General features: G+C 37.4%; 1 protein-coding gene across 16 annotated transcripts in view; it reads right to left on the bottom strand.

The window, feature by feature from the left end:
• CADPS2 (calcium dependent secretion activator 2) overlaps positions 1–19713 on the bottom strand; it is a 552734-nt gene that overhangs the window by 111725 nt on the left and 421296 nt on the right. For 12 of the 16 annotated variants that reach the window (XM_028489806.2, XM_055084855.1, XM_028489809.2 and 9 more), the window contains 3 exons: positions 17886–17949; positions 14598–14721; positions 12502–12522 (listed from right to left, as the gene is read on the bottom strand). In XM_028489806.2, coding sequence (XP_028345607.1) covers positions 12502–12522; positions 14598–14721; positions 17886–17949 — 209 coding nt within the window. The remainder of the gene's footprint in view (positions 1–12501; positions 12523–14597; positions 14722–17885; positions 17950–19713) is intronic. The other 4 variants (XM_028489810.2, XM_024131056.3, XM_028489818.2 and 1 more) reach the window with 1 other exon arrangement.

The raw sequence follows: 19713 nt of genomic DNA, 5'->3' as shown, positions 1-19713 counted from the left end.
AGGTTTTTAAATTGAGTGCTTGAAGCTCTACGTCCACTTCGCTGTGGTCTACAAGAAATCTCCCTAATTTCCCAAACTAGTCATCTGTCTAGGCTTTGAGTACTTACAAACTCTGTTGAGAAATAAAGAGGTGAAATCTGTCAGTTTGCATTACTCTCGTTCTGTCCAAGTGAAAAGACTTTTTAATACATCTAAACTACTCGGATTAACAAGGTGCTGCAGGAGCCACACTGCTGCATGTCACCTGGTTACCTGTTGACATGTGTTAGTAAATAAATAAGAGGGTCATCAATCAGTTGGTTTCAAACCCTGGATTTAGAGAATGATAAATTCTACAGAACTGCTCATGAAAGGAGGAAAGCTTGCTATTTCAAGACTGCATTTATCTGTGAATCACATTCCATATAAAAGTAAAAATAAAACAGAAACAAAAAATACATGACACACTGTCAAGTGAGCTGAATAACCTGACATCATTTCTGAGACCTTCTAGGGAACAGGTGTTGAACACTTGTAATGAGATTTCCATGCATCTTCAGAGGAAGGAGATAGGATTCTAGCAAGAGCTGTTCAGAGTGTTACAGATCATGGCTGAGGGAATAGTTCTCAGTAAGGAACAAACTGAAAGAGATATTACATAAACATTTGGTTTTCTCAGGTGGTGCTTATGTTTTAAGAATTTTTGCAGAAGGCAAATGTTCACACAAGAGAAGCTTTTGGAAGAATATAATTTTTCCAGATCCTGAGGAATCTGGGACATACTTAATTAAGTACTCCTGATACATTATCTTGTGCATTTACCTCATTATTTTACATCTTCTTCTGAAACTCTGAGAGTCAATGTGGTTCATGGCGCATTCATTTCAGAGTGTGAAGTAGTTTTTTCAAGCATAAATGGTTGGTTGACAATTCTATGTAGAAAATGAAGTAAGTAAATTGGAAACTTAGAAAACTGAGGATGTGAAAAGGTGAAAATATTAGTTGAAGATAGTTACAATAAAGAGTAATGATGCATTTATAGTGATAGATGTTTTCTTCAATACTTTGAGGTCTCTCTGGAGACCACGTTTTTATCAGAGAGGGCTTCAGTTTATTTTAATCCATTTAGTGAGCCCTTCTTTCTAACATCTCTGAAACAGCCCATCCTTCCATACTGATTTGTGGTCCCACTTTATTCTCGATGAAGCATATCAGTCTCCCATTTATACATGACTCTGTCTCTACATTCCTCTTCTGAGTATCTGCCTCAGCCTGGGCTTTGGTGATGGTTTTGTAATTTGTCTTAGTATCTGGCAAGGCAAGTCTCCATACTGTTTTATATTTTCCTTAAGGTGATATAGTTTTCCAGTATCCTTTATTCTTTTACTTAAATTTTGAAGTAACTTTATCAAATTAAAAAAAAAAATCCTGAAATTCTGATGGACATTGCAGTGATTTTATAGATTAATTTGGGGGGAGAGTTTATATATTATTAAGTCATCTCTCTTAAGGACATGAACTGTCTCTACATCTATTTACATTACTCTCTGTGATCTTTATTTGAATTTCAAAATTTTTTTTATAGAGGTCTAGGAAGTTTTGTATAATCTGGCTAAGTTAACTCTTGGATGCCTTATAGTTTGGTGGTTACTATGAAAGGTACCTTATCTATTTATCTATCTATCTATCTATCTATCTAGTTGAATGATGGTGCAGAATAGTGTTTCTGAGTGTGGTCCATGGACCACTGTAGATCCCTAAGACCTTTTGGGGGCCCGCATAGTCAAAAGTACTTTCATAACAAGATGTTTTGCCTTTTAAATTCTATTGACATTTACAGTAATGATGCAAAAGCAATAGTGGGTAAAACTGTTACCTCAGCATGAATCAAGGTTATGGTGCTAAATTATACTCATCACGTATTCTTTATCACCATTCACTCAAGAAAAACAGCTAGTTTTACATAAGAATGTCCTTGAGGAAAGAGTAAAAAATTATTAATTTCATTGAATCTCTACGCTTGAGTATACATTTAAAAAAGTATCATCTGTGACAAAATGAGAAGTTTGCATAAAGCACTTTTGTGTACTGAAGTACGATGACAATCTCAAGGAAAATTGTTCGTGTGACTGTTTGAGTCCAGGGCTGAGCCAATTGCTTTTTGTTTTCTTTCACAGAGAACCACTTGACTACTGACAAAGTATGGTTATTCAGACTTGGAAATTTGGTAGACACTTTCTGAAAAATGAAGTAAACCTCTCACTTTAAGGAAACAATAGATAGTATTTGTTGCCAATGATAAAATGGAGCTTTTAAGGAAAAGTAGAATTTTAGAAAACTTGTATCTGTCAGGAGCTTGACAGCTTCCTAATACTTTAAGACTCTTCTGATGAGTCGGGGGTGATATTCACAAGGGTGATTTTTTGATATTACAAAATATTTGTTAACATTAAGAAGATCACAATTCACTGCATATTTTTCAAATAATCAATACATAATGTTAAAAATTATGCATGGTGAAAGATCTATTCAAAATACATGATAAACCAGTGGAATTTAATGTAATAGCATGAAAAGTTCATTGATGTGCTTTCAGACTTCACATTTCAATTAAACTGTAACAAACTTCCACTTGCCGAGTTTTGGTATAATATCAAAGAAGAAAACCCACAATTACCTGAAAAGTTTTCTAAAATATTCCTCCCTTTTCAACTACATATAAGCCCAGATTTGTTTTTCTTGTCTTAACCAAAATAATATATTGCAATACTCTGAATGCAGAAGCAGGTATGAGAATCTAGCTGTTTTCTATTAGGGAAGCCATTAGAGATGTACGAAAAGGTAAAACACTGTATACTTCTCACTACATAGTTTTTTGTTTGTTTTGGAAATTTTTTCTTTCATAAAAATATGTTGACAAGTAATGAGTTTATATTTATTTTGAAACAATAACATTTTATAAATTTATTTCTAGCATGGTAAATATTGGTAGATATAACCTACATAAACAAAAGCTCTTTGGGATCTGTGTTAATTTTTAAGAGTGTGATGGGTCCTGAAACTAAAAAGTTTGAGAACCTCTGGTGTAGAGAAAGGCTATTGAATTTAACAGGTTGACTTTACAACCTTGCTGAACTTTTGTATCTAATAGGCTCTATTTAGATCCTGTAGAATATTCTAGGGAGATGATCATTTCATCTGCAAACAATGATGGTTTTATCTCCTCTCTTTCCACTCTTTTGATTCACCTTTTTTTCATTCCTTTTATGTAGAGTCTGAGACTCTCAGTACTGTGAAAAATGAAAGTTTATGTACTTGTCTTGTTCCTAATCCTAGAGAATGCCTTTAAACTTCCTTCATTAAATATTCACTGTAGGTCTTTTCCTATATGGATTTTATAAAGCTAAGGATGTCTATCTAGGCTAACAGTCTATTTTTTTTTTTTTTTATGGCTAAGTGTTAAACTGTTTCACCCTTTTAAAAATATCTATTGAGGCTTCCCTGGTGGCGCAGTGGTTGAGAATCCGCCTGCCGATGCAGGGGACACGGGTTCGTGACCCGGTCCGGGAAGATCCCACATGCCGCGGAGCGGCTGGGCCCGTGAGCCATGGCCGCTGAGCCTGCGCGTCTGGAGCCTGTGCTCCGCAACGGTAGAGGCCCGCATACCGGAAAAAAACAACAACAAAACAAACAAACAAACAAAAACTATTGAGATCATGTGATCTTTAAGTTTTTTAGTTTTTTGATGTTGAATCACTTTTATATTCTTGGAACAAACCCCATTGACTATGATATATTATTTTATAAATACACTGTTGGATTTTGTGAGCTAATATCATATCTAGGAATTTTCCATAGATGCTTATAATGAAATGGACCTATAATAATTCTTTTTAAAAAACTTTATTTTTGGCTGCGTTGGGTCTTCGTTGCTGCGCGTTGGCTTTCTCTAGTTGCAGCGAGCGGGGGCTACTCTTGCTGCAGAGCACGGGCTCTAGGCACGGGGGCTTCAGTAGTGTGGCACACAGGCTCAGTAGTTGTGGCTTTCGGGCTTAGTTGCCCCGTGGCACTTTCCCGGACCAGGGCTTGAACCCACGTCCCCTGCATTGGCAGGCAGATTCTTAACCACTGTGCCACCAGGGAAGCCCTATTTCTCTCATTCTATTGTCTTGATCAGGTTTGGGAATCAAGATTATACTTGCTTCACGAAATGAACTCCCCTCACTTCCCATTTTATTGACCCTATTTTGGATAGGAATTATTTGTTCCTTAAAAGTTTGGTAGAATTTACCTCCTAAAACAACTGGGTTTAGGAATTTGGGGATGGGAGATCTTTGACAACTATTTCAATTTCTTTAAAATTTATTGGCCTACTTGAGTTTTGTTTTTTGTGCTGACTTTACCAATATACAGTTTTTTGAGACTTTCAATTTTGAATTGGTTCACAATACTCTTCTATTATTTTGTTTTGTGTCTCTAGTTACTTTTTCTCTTTCATACTATATTTATCTGCATCTTTTTCTTAACCAGTCTGATAGAAGTCTGTCTTACTCTATTTCTATTCTCCATATCACTTAGCTTTCCTTTTGTATTGTCTACTTATTTCTCCTTTCCTGCAGCCCCCATTCTGATCTCCTAGGTCACTAACAAGTTCTTCAGCTATATTCATCCTGTATCCTGTTTTTCTTACAACCATATTATTTTCATACCCAATATTTCCACTTGGTTTTTCATGACTTCTTGTCCCTGCATCAAGAAGGGACAAGCTAGCATCCTCCTGTATCACCTTGAGAGTATTATGCTCAATTTAAATTCTTGCTCCATCAGTTCCAGGTGGTACATATCACCTATCGTCTTTACTAAGAGCTGCACTCCTTAGGAGTCTAGTAATTTTAGTTTGAGAGCTCACGATCATTTGGAGGTACAAAGAATGGGATGAGGGGCAGGCTTGTGTCCTTTGCAGGGACTTCGAAAAGACAGAAGCTTAAGCTTTGGAGCAGAGAGTTCCAGGCAACACAGAACCAACACTGATAATGTCCTTTTCCTACTAAGTCATTAGGCAACTCCTGTGGACAGGGATTCACCATTAATTTGTTTAGATTCAAAGCAACAGCACTTGGTCAACAGTCCTGTAATTCACCAGGCTACAGGGTTTGGATGTAGAGGAATGAAGGGATGAGCGGGTGTGGCTCAGCCCTTTCCTATTCTCAACAACATCTCACTGCAGCACAGCTGAGGCCCTGTTTTGATAATACCACAGACACTGACCACCTGACCTACTCCTACCAATTCCAATGACAAAAGATAAGGAGTTGGACATCTCAAGGCAATGTAGTGGGGAGGCAGGAGCAGAATTTAAAAGTTTTCCTCCCTTCCGCTCTCCTTCTGACCAGCCATGCTCCAGGCTAGTGTAACTAACTCCCCACCAGACAGACTGGTGAGATTGGAAGCGAAACTTCTTTGGGCAAAGTGGAGTGAAGGTGAGTAAAACGAAGGTGAGAGTATAGCCTGCTTTTTGGATGGCAGATGAAAGGAGGTGTAGAGCTCAGGATAAGGCATTATTTAGGGAGATACCATGATTATAAATGGAAGGGAAATATGTAAAAGAAGACAGAGGTACAAGCCACAGGAGAAAGAAGAGATATATAATGGAGTAAAGCACATCCGGAAAGAGGTAAGTGGAAGTGGGGTCAATATGAGAGGTGGACAAGTTGGCCTTGAAGAGGAAGATACCTCATCCCCTGATGATGCAGAAGAGAAGACACAGGTGAGTACAAATAACAGGAAGTTTGGAGGTACAGAGCTGGAAAGTTGAGGCTTACTATGCACTTTACAAGATTGAAAGGAAGTGTCTGCCCTTAAATAACCTTTAACTTAGGTGTCATTTAAACTTAAGATCAAGTTCCTATTATAGCCTGATCTGGAAAGAGAACACTGTTCAAGATTGAATCAAGTTTTCATTTTTTTATATGTGGAATTAGCTACAACTGTCTCTGACTGAGATCGTCCTTACCTATTGTAACTCACACTCCAAATAGAATGAAATAAAAATGGAGAGAAAGGATGGATGACTCATTGACAAAGAGACTGTGGATCAAGGAAAAGTTCTGCTCATTTGGGTCACAAACGATCTCATGGCATTACAAATCATTCGGCACTGGTAATATTAACCCCAATATAAGGGACAGAAGGCCAAAAGCAGAGGGCAGCAGGACAGAAGGCCAACAGTTGTTTTAGACAGAGTAACACATACTAACGCTTTCCAGAATTAAACGAAGATCAGTCAGGAAGGATGTTAGAGGAATGCAGACCCAGAACTAATTTTAGAGGAGAGAGGCCTAAGTGTCCTTACACGTCTCCATGCTTTGGAGTTGACAGAACCCTCGTCCTCTGGTCACTAAAGCTGTGGGTAAACAGTGGGTGCAGAGGTCCCAGGGGTGTTGAAAGCACTGCCATCAGGTTGCCACTGGTGTACAAGGGTGCACCTCGTCTCTTCATTTGACTTTTCACTTAGTTGGTTAGTGACCTGAGTATGCCAAGAGCTACTGAGCAACTGCACCACACTCTTGTCCTCTGTCCTAAGCTGACAGAAGGCACACACAGAGCTTGAAAGCTCTGTCAGACATAAGCAAATCACACCTTTACTTGCCTCTTCTAACCAATAATCCCTGCAACTCCTGCTTCTGATATTCCCAAACCAGCTTTGCACACATGGGGATGAATCTGTCAACACTGTCATGAGCTGACTAATTCACATGAACGCAAATTATATAGTGCGGGGTTCTTATCTTGAGGGGCTAGCGAGTTGGTGGGAGAGAAGTTGGGGCAAATGTCCTAGAAATCCTCGTTCTTCCAGATCAGCTATGGAAAGAGCCAAAGTGAATTCATATTACTTACATAGTACTTAAAAGAGAATGTGGTTTTAATACTTTCTGGCACATACATTATATAGAATAAGGCTAATGGTGTGGCAAGGAGATGTGAAAGACATCTTATTCAATATATTGAGAAGAACATGCTGATAAAAATAGTTTAAAACTAGCATTTCAATTGTATCATACTTGGTGATAGACTCAAAGTAATTTATGGTTATCAGAAAACAATTATCTTCTTAGGTAATTTAAATAGTTCATTGACCATCTGAAAAATACTCACAGCTTTTCTTTGTATATAGTACAAACATAAATTTTAATTTGCTCCTATCCAGGTAATCACAGATGCTAAATCAGGGTAGCTCAAGCAATGAATTTTTACTGTATATACACATATTGCCTTACAAACTAAAAAAAAAAAAAAAAAAAAACTTTACAGATTTATATGATTTTCTCAAATATTTTAAATCAAAAGACAATAGGTCATTTGCTTTGTTTTAGAGCCGGAAATCGTATCTATCAATTTGTCCCTAAATCATCAGGTGAAATCATCAGAAGCAGAAATGGTCACAGAGGTTTTACTTTCAGGCCTAAGTCCCAGAGTCCAAGCCACACTGTCCAAATAGGCTGGACAGAAATTCTTCAATTCTTTAATTTTGTTTTATCATTTTTAAGGTGAGGGCCCTGTTTCTTTTAGTATACAAATTACCTCCTGCAAAGTGTTGTCAGTGCTTATGGGAGTGCAAAATTTCAGGTCTATTACTTAGACATTGTAGCCTGAATTCATGGTAACATATAATACTCAAAAATCAAATTTATAAGGAAACTCAAAAAACTTTTATGAGAGTATACTAAGTTATCCTAGAAATATTAATATGAAATTATTCATTAACAAAAAGAATTTTCATCCACTGTGCAGTTTATATACTCATTTCTGTGCACACACATGTCCTTCAGTAGAACAGATTTCACTTTTTATTATTTATTGCTACACTCTGACAATGAAGTGCTAAATTAAAATGCCACCCAGATGGCAAACACATCCTAATGACGTAAGGATGGCCACAGTGCAACTTCTCCACTCAAAGAAAGCAAGCAGCGCGGCCCTCTGGGAAAGCATCTCTGTTCTGTTCAACTGAGACTTTGAAAATGAAAGCACTGGGGTTAGACCTGGGAACCTGGCAACCAGAGGGCCCAGAGAGATCACCACTGCACAAAGCCTCTGCCTGTTCGTTCCATGCTACCTTTTGTTTAGGGCACCTCCACGTTTTGAGATTCACAAGAAGCTTAGGTACCAAACTTACGTAAAACATCTCAGGTCAAGGCACGCTGTAAGGCGTGGTCTCCCTCCTCTTTTACCGTAAGTCACGATATGTTATGTGGTTTTTAGGATAAGACAGGGACTGTTATTAGATGTTTTATAGTTGTTCTTGTCCATAAAAAATTCCGTGAATTAAAGAATGGATTCTTCTTTAAAAGTAACAGCTAATTTGCATCAACAAGGTATGTGATTTAAGAAAAATACAATGAGAAAAATAAAGTTTCAATATCATTTTGAACCTTGGATTATAAATAAAAATGATCTTATTATTACATAAAAATTTAGGGATAAAATTAAACCAAAGAAGAAAACTAGCTGATTTCACAACTAGTTGTAAATCTCAAACTTTTCTTAAAATTAAAAAAAAAAAATCGCTTTCTAGAAGTTTCAAGTTCTTAAAATGGACTATCTGCTCTCATAAAACACATGTGAATAATTCCCAAGAAGGAAAGAAGGCATTTAGAGAGAGGTCATCTGTTTTATTTCATCTATCACAGAGCTGTAAAATTCCTTTATTCTGCAAATTTGTGCTGCCAGTGGAGAATTATAGAAACAACCGAAACACGTTAGATTCTTAACTATCATTAATACAGCTGCTGTCTACAACTTCTGGCTTCTGTGATCCAGAGTTAGTGCCTTCTCACTCCCACCCTACACCATTGTAAAGGGCATGAAATTCTGGTTTAATTTTTCCAAGCTTGTTATTTTTAAGCGGTTAGTTTTTGCTCTATATTGTTAATTATTCAGTGATTGGTTTGAATGATCTTTTGCAAGCCAGCCTGCCAGCTTACAGATGTCCTCTCTGCTGTAAAGAGCCTGATCACTCTCTGGGCCATTAACTCAATCGTTTACTCAATAAAGTACTTATCGAGTAACACCGCACCAGGCACTTTTCTTGGCACTGGAGATACAGCAGTTTTGAAATACATAAGCCCTGCCCTTGTGGGGCTAACATTCTAGGACAATAGTTGGATGAAAGAACTATCTTGTGTGTTAGATCAAATGGGCTATGGAGAAAAATAAAGCAGGGAAAGGGAAGAGACATTAGGGGTGGGGGAGGCTGCACATTTTAATCACGTTCCGACACTTAACACGTGTCCGGGAAAATAAAAAGAGTCAGTTTCTGGAGTTCAGCTCTTAGCCTTCCAACCAGACACCTGTGTTGTCCAATTCAGCAGCCACTAGCCCCATGTGGTGGATGAGTACTTGAAACGGGGCTACTTCTAATGGAGATGTGCTGGGAGAGGGAGATGCCCATTGGATTTCAAAGACATAGGAAAAAAACAATGTAAAATATCTCAATAGTTGTGTATACTGAATACATTTTAAAATGATGATATTTTGGGTATATTGGGTTAAATAAGCTACATGCATAAAATTAATTTCACCTATTTCTTTTTACCTCTTTAATGTGACTACAAATTTTTTTCAAGTTACATATATGGTTTTCCTCGTATTTCTATGTGCAGCACTGTTCCAGACTCCTTTTTAGATGTCCGTGAATTTTAACTGAGTGCAAACTGAACTCTGCAATCTTGCCAAGAATGGAGAGGAAGGAAGACATAGGAAAATAAGAAGATATCTTAATAGGTAGACAGTGGGTTCTAATCTCCCACTTACTAGCTATGTGACCAGAGACTGGCTGGTAGATAATAACCTCTCTGCTTTGGTTTACTAAAAAAGGAATAATAATAGTAGTATTTACTGTAAAGGCTTGTTGTAAGGAATAAACAGATACATGTAAAGTGCTTAGAATAGTGCCTGGCATGTAAGTGTTTGCTCCTGTTATTAAATAAATATTATTTTTGGAAAAAGAGACCCTACCAATATTAACCGTTGGCTTTTGTGATGTGTGTGAGAGGTTTATCAGAAAATGCCATGACTTTGGATCAGACAGCCTTGGAGGCAGGACAGCCAGGGGGAGAGCACGGAGAGCCCTCTGGTGTCTGAGGAACATGGGTGGGAACCTCAGGTCTGTTGAATTTTAATAGCAGCACAAGCTTGTGCCAGTTACCGCCTTTTTCTGAAGTCGTAGTTACCTCTTCTGTGAAATATCTGTTTTGAAGAGTTGTTTAAGGAACTACAGAAGCAGTGTGAATGAAAAACCTCTGGGGCAACAGGCAGGTCAATAGACGACAACATGATGACAAACCTTGAGCCAAATTTTCCTCTTCTCTATGTGGAACAAACTAACTGGGGATAATGATTATAATGCTCAAGAGAGTACTGTTTCAAAGGCTTATCAAGCACTTAAGCTCTTACACATGCAATTGATATTCTCATTTTTACTCACTTTTAAAACCACCTCCAAGAACATTTACTAGGTAACCCTTTAACTGGCAACCAAGTACAACTAAAGGAATATAACTACATTTCTTAAAAACCTCTCTTCTGTTACTTCAGAACAGTCTTCAATGGAGGGTAGCTTTCCCTTCGATTCACTTAAATTACTGAGGCGATACTGATTTTTTTCCTCTTTTCTATACAAGCATTTGACTTTCAAAAAGTATCTTTCCCAGAGTCTGCAGCCTAGACAGTTGAGCAATGGTACGGTGTTAAAACACAAGTGAAGGGAAGACTTTCATCTGGTTGGAAGTGCTGTACACAGCGGACAGCAACTGTCACAAGCAGGGCAGCTGCCTCTGCTGCACCCTCGTCATGGCGTATGGTGACCCCTTCCTATTTCACAGGGGCAGGAGCGTAGTCTCTGTAGGTTGGGGATCAGGACACCTGACTCCAGTCCCAGCTGGCTGACTTAATTACTCTATGGCAAGTGGGAAAACCACTAACAACCCTAGACTTCTTGTCTGAAAATTATATAAAAACTGTTTTTACAACAGAAATGTGGGAGATAAGATGCTATACGAGGTTTTGAAAAAGTTCTTTAAAGAGCATGGGGCCGCTGCTATCACAGCGGGCTGTCATAAGAGGGGATGGTAATATTTTTTTCTAATTCATCTTTTCTAAAGTGCACTTCAGTGATCATTGTAGGTGTGTTCTTTCCCCTTTTCCTGGCTCTGAGTGTTTTGTTCCTGACATTTTCTGAGGTCAAATACTGGAAAAGAAGTGAAGGTCGGAAAAAAGAAATAGCATCCTTAATGGAAGACTTCAGTTAAAAACAACCCAAGCAAACTTGTCTATAAGACTGCATGCAAAATTTGACTAAGATGAGAAAACTCGGATTAGAAAGGTTCATCACTTGTCTCTCACGCCACTGATTTCAAATGGAACTTAACTAATGGACCTCTTGTCTCTCTCCAACTACTAAGTACCTACTTTGTGTTATGGGCACATTGCTGGGCGCTAGAGATACAACAGTGAACAAGTTCAGTAGAGACCCTGCCTGCAAGAGGCTGAAGCGGAGATGGACAGGATGAATACATAATGGCCCATTAATTAAATTAATTACAACTGTGGGACTTCCCTGGTGGTGCAGTGGTTCAGAATCTGCCTGCCAATGCAGGGGACGCGGGTTCGAGCCCCGGTCTGGGAAGATCCCACATGCCGTGGAGCAACTAAGCCCGTGCGTCACAACTACCGAGCCTGCGCTCTAGAGCCCGTGAGCCACAACTACTGAAGCCCGCACGCCTAGAGCCCGTGCTCCACAACAAGAGAAGCCACCGCAATGAGAAGCTCGCGCACCACAACAAAGAGTAGCCCCCGCTCGCCACAACTAGAGAAAGCCTGTGCGCAGCAACGAAGACCCAACGCAGCCAAAAAAAAAAAAATAAACAAATACATACATAAATTAATTACAATTGTGAGAAGTGGCGTGTGCGCGCACACACACAAAAGTAACAAAATCTTTAAAAACTCAGAGACCCAGAGAAGAACTCTTTCCTAGCAAGTTCTTGAGAATGGGATTTTATAACCTCTGCTCATTCCTATGATTAACAACTTTCAAAGTTAAGAGCTGCTTACTTTTTACTTAATAGCATTTATGCATTTTTACTCTCAGGTTATCTTCCAGGAGTGATAAAAGAAAGATGGTCCTCTTTTCTAGTTCTAAGAGTCCTTCAAATATTGGCAACAGCTTCCAAATAAGATTAGTGTATGTGGTTAAAACCTAATGCATAACATTAATACAGCCTCAGGTGTTTTGCTTTGAATTCATATCAAAAAAACATTGCTGAACTACTGCAGAGATAAATGGCCTATATTTTCCCTACAAAGCATTAGCAACAGTTCCAATAAAATCAAAGTCTTTGCAGTATCTTCGTCAAAGTGATCTAACAGGAGCCCTGATAAGGAAAGAGCTATTCACCCATATCAAAACACAACACCGCCACATTAGAAATAATGGCACATGCATGCACAAACATTGATTACCTGTTTCCTTTTCTGCTGGGCCTAAAACATAAGAGAAGAGAATTTAGGAGAAAAACAAACTCTACCCGTGTTGCTCACTCACGTAACGTAAAAGACCAATCAAGCAAAGAAAAGTAGCCCATTTCCTATTTCTAACTTAAAGTCGACTTTGTTCTTGGTCTGAGCCTAAGCATAAAACAAAGCGCTTTATTTTTTAAGATACAAAAAAAGGGGGAGAAGGGAGAAAATGAAAAGGATAAAAGTTTTTCTTGTCTAATAAGTATGCATTTTATTTTTTTTTGAAAAGAGACTGCTCAGCAGTCCTACCTGATTAGATTTCTAGGATCCTTTTTCTAGAATGTTCTCACACTGGACTCGAGATAAGAGAGGGGGTGACTCCAGAAAGGAAGAGGTGGGAGAGTTCCCTGCTCACTCTCCATTGGGTCCTCTTTTAGGCTTTTCTCTAACACAGACTTGTTTTTGTCTGTGATCCAGAAGAATAACTATTCCTTTCTGATCACCATTGTTAACGTGTTTATCTAGCTGATTAATGAGAGGAGCCCATGGATGTGTACAAATAAAAGAAAGTTCTTCATTCGTCCATATTAAAATAGATTCTACAACTAGAAAATAAATACAGAGATAAAACAAAAAATATACTGCATATCTTTTCAGTATTGTTGGATAAGGTAATGGTCAAAAATAACTAAAATAGGTAAGACCAAAAGGATTCTCATAGTTTTTTGGACAACAGTCATAATATTTAGATAAAACAATATTGTGTTTACTAAGGTTGCCTACAATTTTTTTCTCTTTGCCAGATTTGAAAGGTTTTAATATGTCTATTTTTATATCAATTCTTTCAATCCGTGTTCACAATACCCAATATTCCCAAAACATGAAAATTGTTTGAAGGAGTATTCAAAATGTGAAAACCAATCTGTTTATCTTCCACTTTCCCCAAATGACCTAATATTCATTGCTTCTGCTTTAACACAACATGATATCATAATTAATGATGTTAAACTGGTATCTAAGGAGGTTTCATGTTGTTACTCTCGTGATATAATATTGGTTGCTATAGTGATGGGATGGCTTTTTTGTTAATCACGCAGGAGGCTGGTTATCACGTGCTTGTTAGAAAGCTTGATCAGATTTGGAGAGAAAACAGGATATAACACAGCCAATTATAATCATCTTTTTCATTGTCCCAATTTTGATGAATCTATCATAGTATCAACTAATTAATAAATTTATAATTCATTAAATACAATTTTATATTAAAAGTTACTAAATTTTTTCTAACAGATGATTTACTTTTTATTTTTAGAGATAAGAATTTAACACTATAAACTTTTTTCCTCCCTTAGTTAATGCTACATGTATTACACAAGCTAGTTTTATGATAATTAAAGAACCTGAGGTCATTTCTATTACTTTTAATTATATCAGTCAAAGGACTGTCAGATAAAAGCTGATTGTGTGACTTTGCCACAAATTTCAGTCTATGTATTTCTAAGTTATCTTAAACCTTAAATGAATAAAATGAATAATTATCCTTAATGAATAAAACCTGAAGAAAGAGAAAAAATGCACAGTCCTCTCAAGAGATCTAATCTTACAAATGCATCAATATATTGTAAGCAATTAAAAGTTGCAGGAAATTCTATCAGTTTATTTCAGCCCTCACGACAATCAACAAGTTTCCTCTTTCTCTGAGAGATGCTGCAGAGCCACAAATAAAATTAAATAATACGACACTGTTACTGATCAGGAAAGAATACACTGCCCATAGTTTAAATGTTAGACATACTTACTGTAATGTCAAAAAATACAACCCATGAAAACACGTTTTGGTTTCTTCAAAACTCAAAATAAGAACAAAGGACAACTTAAGCATGAATCCTGGGTCTTTCATTCAAGCAGAGTCCCAGGAGGCATATTAAGGCAATGAATAGGAAAAAGCTCTTCAGTTCACCAGCTGAGATTTTAATGAGACATTTCCCTTTGCCATGGCACAGGTTTGTTCAAGAAAGGAAAGGACTTCTCACAGAAAATGCAGTTAATAGGCAGTGGTGGCTCTCACTGCCATTTCGGCAATTGCTCACTGCACTGACCTTCTATCTTGGCATATTCTGTGAGTCTCGTGTAATTGATCAAGGCAGCTTTCTCAAGACATTTTCTCACCACTTTTTTCACCTCTTCTGCTGGTATGGGAGTGGCAATATCTTTCATTAAAACCTAGAGAGAGAGAGAGAGAGAGAGAGAGAGAGAGAGAGACGGCATAACATACTAAAAAACAAGTACACAAATTGCCCTAGACCTATTGGTAGGAAGGGGTCCTAGGTAACACTGGGGGAGGTGATGAGTCAGCACTTCACAACCGGGAAGTAATTTCTCCCAGTCTTGGCTCCGCCTGTCTAAGCCTCATTTATGCACATCAAAACCTCCCGTGCCCAAGCCACCATTCAGTGTGACTGTCAATTTTCCTCCAGGGACCCACAACGCCAGATTACAGTCCTTGGGATACTTTGTAATAAAGTTTACCTTGCATATCCCTGATTTAAAAGCTTTAAATCTTTTGAGCAATATATATGAAAACATAAATCCCATTAAAATAAGCATCATTTATGGGCTTTATAAAAATCAAGACCACTACTCTCACTAATTATACTTTAGTTATTTTGATCTGCTGGGGATGGGGGGAACTTCTTTGTCTTAGTGAAATGGAGTATCAAATGTTAAAACACAAGGAAAACTTGCTGAAATTAAAAAAAAAAAACAACGGATTATTTTCTGTTGGGTTCCTAAATTGTGTTTTTGGACTTTTCACTTAAAAGTATTACTATTGGCAAATGGAAAACACAATTGTATCCAGAATTCAAAATATAATGTATTTAAGTACTTTTATAGTGACTCATTGATAATTTTCCTTAAAACTTTCCTAGTGTTAAAACTGCTCACAGTAAGTTTTGATTATACAATTAGTCAAACGCTATTTTCCATATAATTAATGTGGCTTTCCGTGCTCTGCTTACATTCAAATTCTACAATATACAGGTATAGCAAAATCTTAACATAAAGAAGACAATACTTTATAAGTGTTCTGACTATCCTATTAGTCTTTTACTTTGAAAGAAATATTGAAAGAACATGAAGACATCCATTTCATGGTTTGTTACTTCATTCTATTTTGATCAGCCTCGGCACTACGGATTTTATAATCTCAAATTCATTCAATCATTCTAGCACTGGTGATCCTTGACAACACATTTTCATTTTGTCAGACAAGGTTTCCTTCTGAAAACAGCAAACTTTATCACTTAAAAATTTCCTCCCCTAACAAATTAAATTTTCTTTCATATTTTCACATTAAAAATCTTTAACACACTGATGTATATTTGGCACTTTAATTAGAACTGCACATTAGACTCTTTATTGCCAGAAAAATCCTTCTGTTTAGAGTAAAAAAATATAAGCATTAACAGGCACTATTATTTTTAAGGTGATTATTACTAAAATTTAAGATTAATTTTACTGTTAAGCTTTCCCATGGTGCCAAACTTTCAAATAATAGAAATAGCTGTTAAAATTAGAATGTCTATATCTATTACAGAGGTGAGTCTAGGGTTGAAATCAGGCAATATTTCACAGTATCTAGGAGCTGGACACTTCATTTGAAGCGTGTGTGGGGAAACTAAATCCCCTTTCCTGGAGAAGTGCAGATAAAGGGCTAGCAAGTGCAAAAAAGGGAGACACACAATTTGTGTTTCATGCTTCCGCCCCAAGTTCTTCCAAGACACATTTGTATCAAGAATTCACGTGTAGATTTTATTTTTCTAAGATTTCAGTAAGTACAGAGATGTGAAAATGAAGAAATAGCCCTTACCATTTCTCTTTCAATTCAGCAAGAGACATGATTAGTTACTGTAACTGGAATAAAGGTCACTGTTCATCCTGCCACCTGTCAGTACAGGGCAGGAGGGCATCTCTTCTGTTACTAACTCTTCCCTGCTGGGGGGAGGATGGGAGCTCTGCCATGGAAACCAGCACATAGAGAGGCTGTACTAGGTACCCAGGATGGGATGCCATTCCAAAAAGCAAAGCTGCCTTTAAGGATTTTTATCTCATTGATCATACCTTAATGGATAGGATGAAATGAAAACTCTGAAAAGCCTGAGTTACATGCAGCTTTTAATATTATAAAAATTCTAATAAAACAGATAATTATGACAATATTTCTATCACACCATTCACAGTAATCAAGGATAAGACAGGGATATATAGATAAAACCAGTCTATAATCCAAAGATCTCACTTTAGTCATCAGTTCTAGCCCTCCTCTCCCAAATCCTTAAATCACTGAACAATGTCTCCCCTTTTTGCTTTTCAGAGGTGCAAATAAATAATATATTATCTGGAATTCCTTGGGCAGAAAAATCAACAAGAGCCAAGTGCTTAAAGTCAACAAATCAGGACCGGAATAATCAAATCAAGAGATAGAGATGATCCCTAGATATTCTTTTTAATACAGATAAGGAATAAAACTTGTTCACATTACTTAAGCTGTTAGCTTCCAACTAGCATGTGAATAGTTTTATAGACAGGTGAAAGTATACTTCCCCTTTTTTAAAAATTGGGGTATAGTTTGGGGTAGAGTTGCTTTACAATGTCGTACTAGTTTCTGCTGTACAACGAAGTGAAACAGCTATATGTATACATATATCCCCTCCCTCTTGGACCTCCCTCCCACTCCCCTCCCTTTACACCTAATCTGCCACAAAAACAGCAGTGGAGAATAGACTTTCACTAATAAATGATTTCTAGCGTGGGTATAACACCTTATTTGCTATTTACTTTTTGTATATTTCTATAATTTCATGACTTCTATAATCATCAATTTCTGTAATTCATGAATTCTTTCAAAGTAACACAAATTGAACTGAAATACATTGTGAGATAAACTTAGAATGAAAGAAATTATATGTTTGTGAATGTTAAATGTTAAATTCTTCTAGGTATGAGGGATATGACAGACAGAAGTACAAATAAGTCAGGGGGATAATAAAAGACAACTGTGAAGTCTGAAAAACAGATAATTGTACTTATCTGAAATAAGGAGGGGAAAAAAAGAGGTGGGAAAAATGGATACTACCAAAAAGACGATAACTTTAACCCGAACTCAGCATAGGATGGCAGTGGTAGGCTTCAGAAAGGCTTTGGAGAGAAAAAGCAGGATATAGAAGAATTTGAATGTAGCAAGAAAAAGCGAGAAACTGATGAAATGCAAAAGACCCAGGTGATACCACACTCAAGAGGAACGGGACCATCTGCCTAGTTCAACACTAAAATACACAGCCATTGAGAATGCAAACAGTACTTACAAAGTAATGTTCAAAACATACCCTTTCAAGTAATGAAAGTGTAGCTTTCAGTGCACCTTCAGGTCGTCCAAAGGGAAAACAGTATCTTTAAAAAAAAAAAAAAAAAAAAAAAAAGGAGGAACAAGAAAGTCAAACATTTAATATCCAAGACTGCTAAATAATTCCCTCTTCTATAACTTGGTGTTATTGGAGAACATTTGTAAAAAGTGGTTAAAAGGGCATTGACCCATGCAGGAAATTTTTAAATGCTGAAATTTACCTAGTCTCATGATTTAAATGTCTTAAACAGTAAAGGTATAAACTGTGATGAAAAAGGTTTCAAGTTTCGATGATACATGTACAAAAATACGGTAATCAAAAAGGAATCTCTAGGGTCCTATAAGTAAAGAGAAACTTAAAATGCATTTCCTACTAATTTCTTGTTTAAGGTGTTGTTATTCAAGTTCTATGATAAAATGAAACGATTCCCCCCATTTCCTCCTATATTTATGTGCGATTTAAGATGGAAACACACACTGCATACGTAACTTCTAGGAGAAACAAGGTTCCGGCTCCCCCCACCACCCCACATTTGCCTGTCTCTGCTGGTGTCTAGCTCTCCAACCTCCCCATCCCCCCACATAAACCTTCTGGAGCTCTAATGCCCGCAGTCATTTATCCAAAGGATTTCTAGTCCCATGTATTCCTAATACACACCAACAACTGGAGGGCAGGTATTCTGAAATCAGGGTCAGAGCTGGGAGGATGAGTAGGCCCCTCAAAAGTTAGCTGCCACATGGTGGTGACAGGTTTACTGCTCTTTACAAGAGGGTCCCTCTTCAGGTCACTTTCCACTTAGAGAGTACAGAATGTCAGGACCACTTCATCCTGCGGGTGTGGCCTCGCTTGTTCAACCAGGTTCAGCAAAACCTTCCTGACCGCTGCCTCGGCCCCAAGATCAAGTGCTACACAGGCAGCTGGGCTGTCGTGGACTGCCATTTTGCTCTTAGACATCTTCAAACTAATAACCTGAAAAGTCTACTTATTTCCATGTCTTTTGCCATTATCCAAGGACTAAGTAGACATATTTTCTAAGACATAATTACAAAGAAATTCTTTTTTTCCACACTGTAATTTGAAGAGGTTTCCTTCAAGTTTAAGCTCAAGTTCTCTTACAGGACCAAATTTTAAAGAGAAACTTTACTGGACCTAATTTTAAAGAGAAAGAGAAAGACTGATTCCTCACAAAGCAGTAGTTGAATTTATATTCCGAGTAGCTTTTAGTTTTGTGAAACTTCCATTCACCTCAGATAAATGCAAGTAAGTGTCATATAAATCTAGCCACTCACATTTTTCTTCAGAGTACTCTTTATCATTCCATTTACTGTTAAAATTTTCCTTCACTTAATCTTGCCTCTATGCCTCCTCCCCCCACTACCTCCCCCGCCCATACATAAAAAACCATGACCAATTTATTTTGATAAGAGTTTTTCCTGCACAGTGGTGCTTTTTAGAGCATTAGCAAATTAGTAAAGTAGCTTTAGTCATTTTGTATACCATAAACCTTAATCCACGTTTAAATAAAACACAAATTGGGTTCTTGTAGCCCCTCCCCCTGCTTAAATCTTTTCAGTGTTTCTGCATAATCCACCCATTGTCTTTCCTATTGTTTATTTCCATTAACCTATGGGTGACACATTTTATGAATGGAATGTTACTGATCCCCAGATTACATTTAGCATTTCAGGGCTCTGAGGTCCCACTGGGTATGCTCTGAATTAGCATTAGCTGCCCATGATGTGTAAATAATTCAACACATTTACAACTAATCCTGAATCAATAAAATACAGAAAATAACTACACAGAAGCT

This window comes from Physeter macrocephalus, chromosome 5 (assembly GCF_002837175.3).
Source record: "Physeter macrocephalus isolate SW-GA chromosome 5, ASM283717v5, whole genome shotgun sequence".
Lineage (NCBI taxonomy): Eukaryota > Metazoa > Chordata > Mammalia > Artiodactyla > Physeteridae > Physeter > Physeter macrocephalus.
This window is presented reverse-complemented; position numbering and strand designations above follow the sequence as displayed.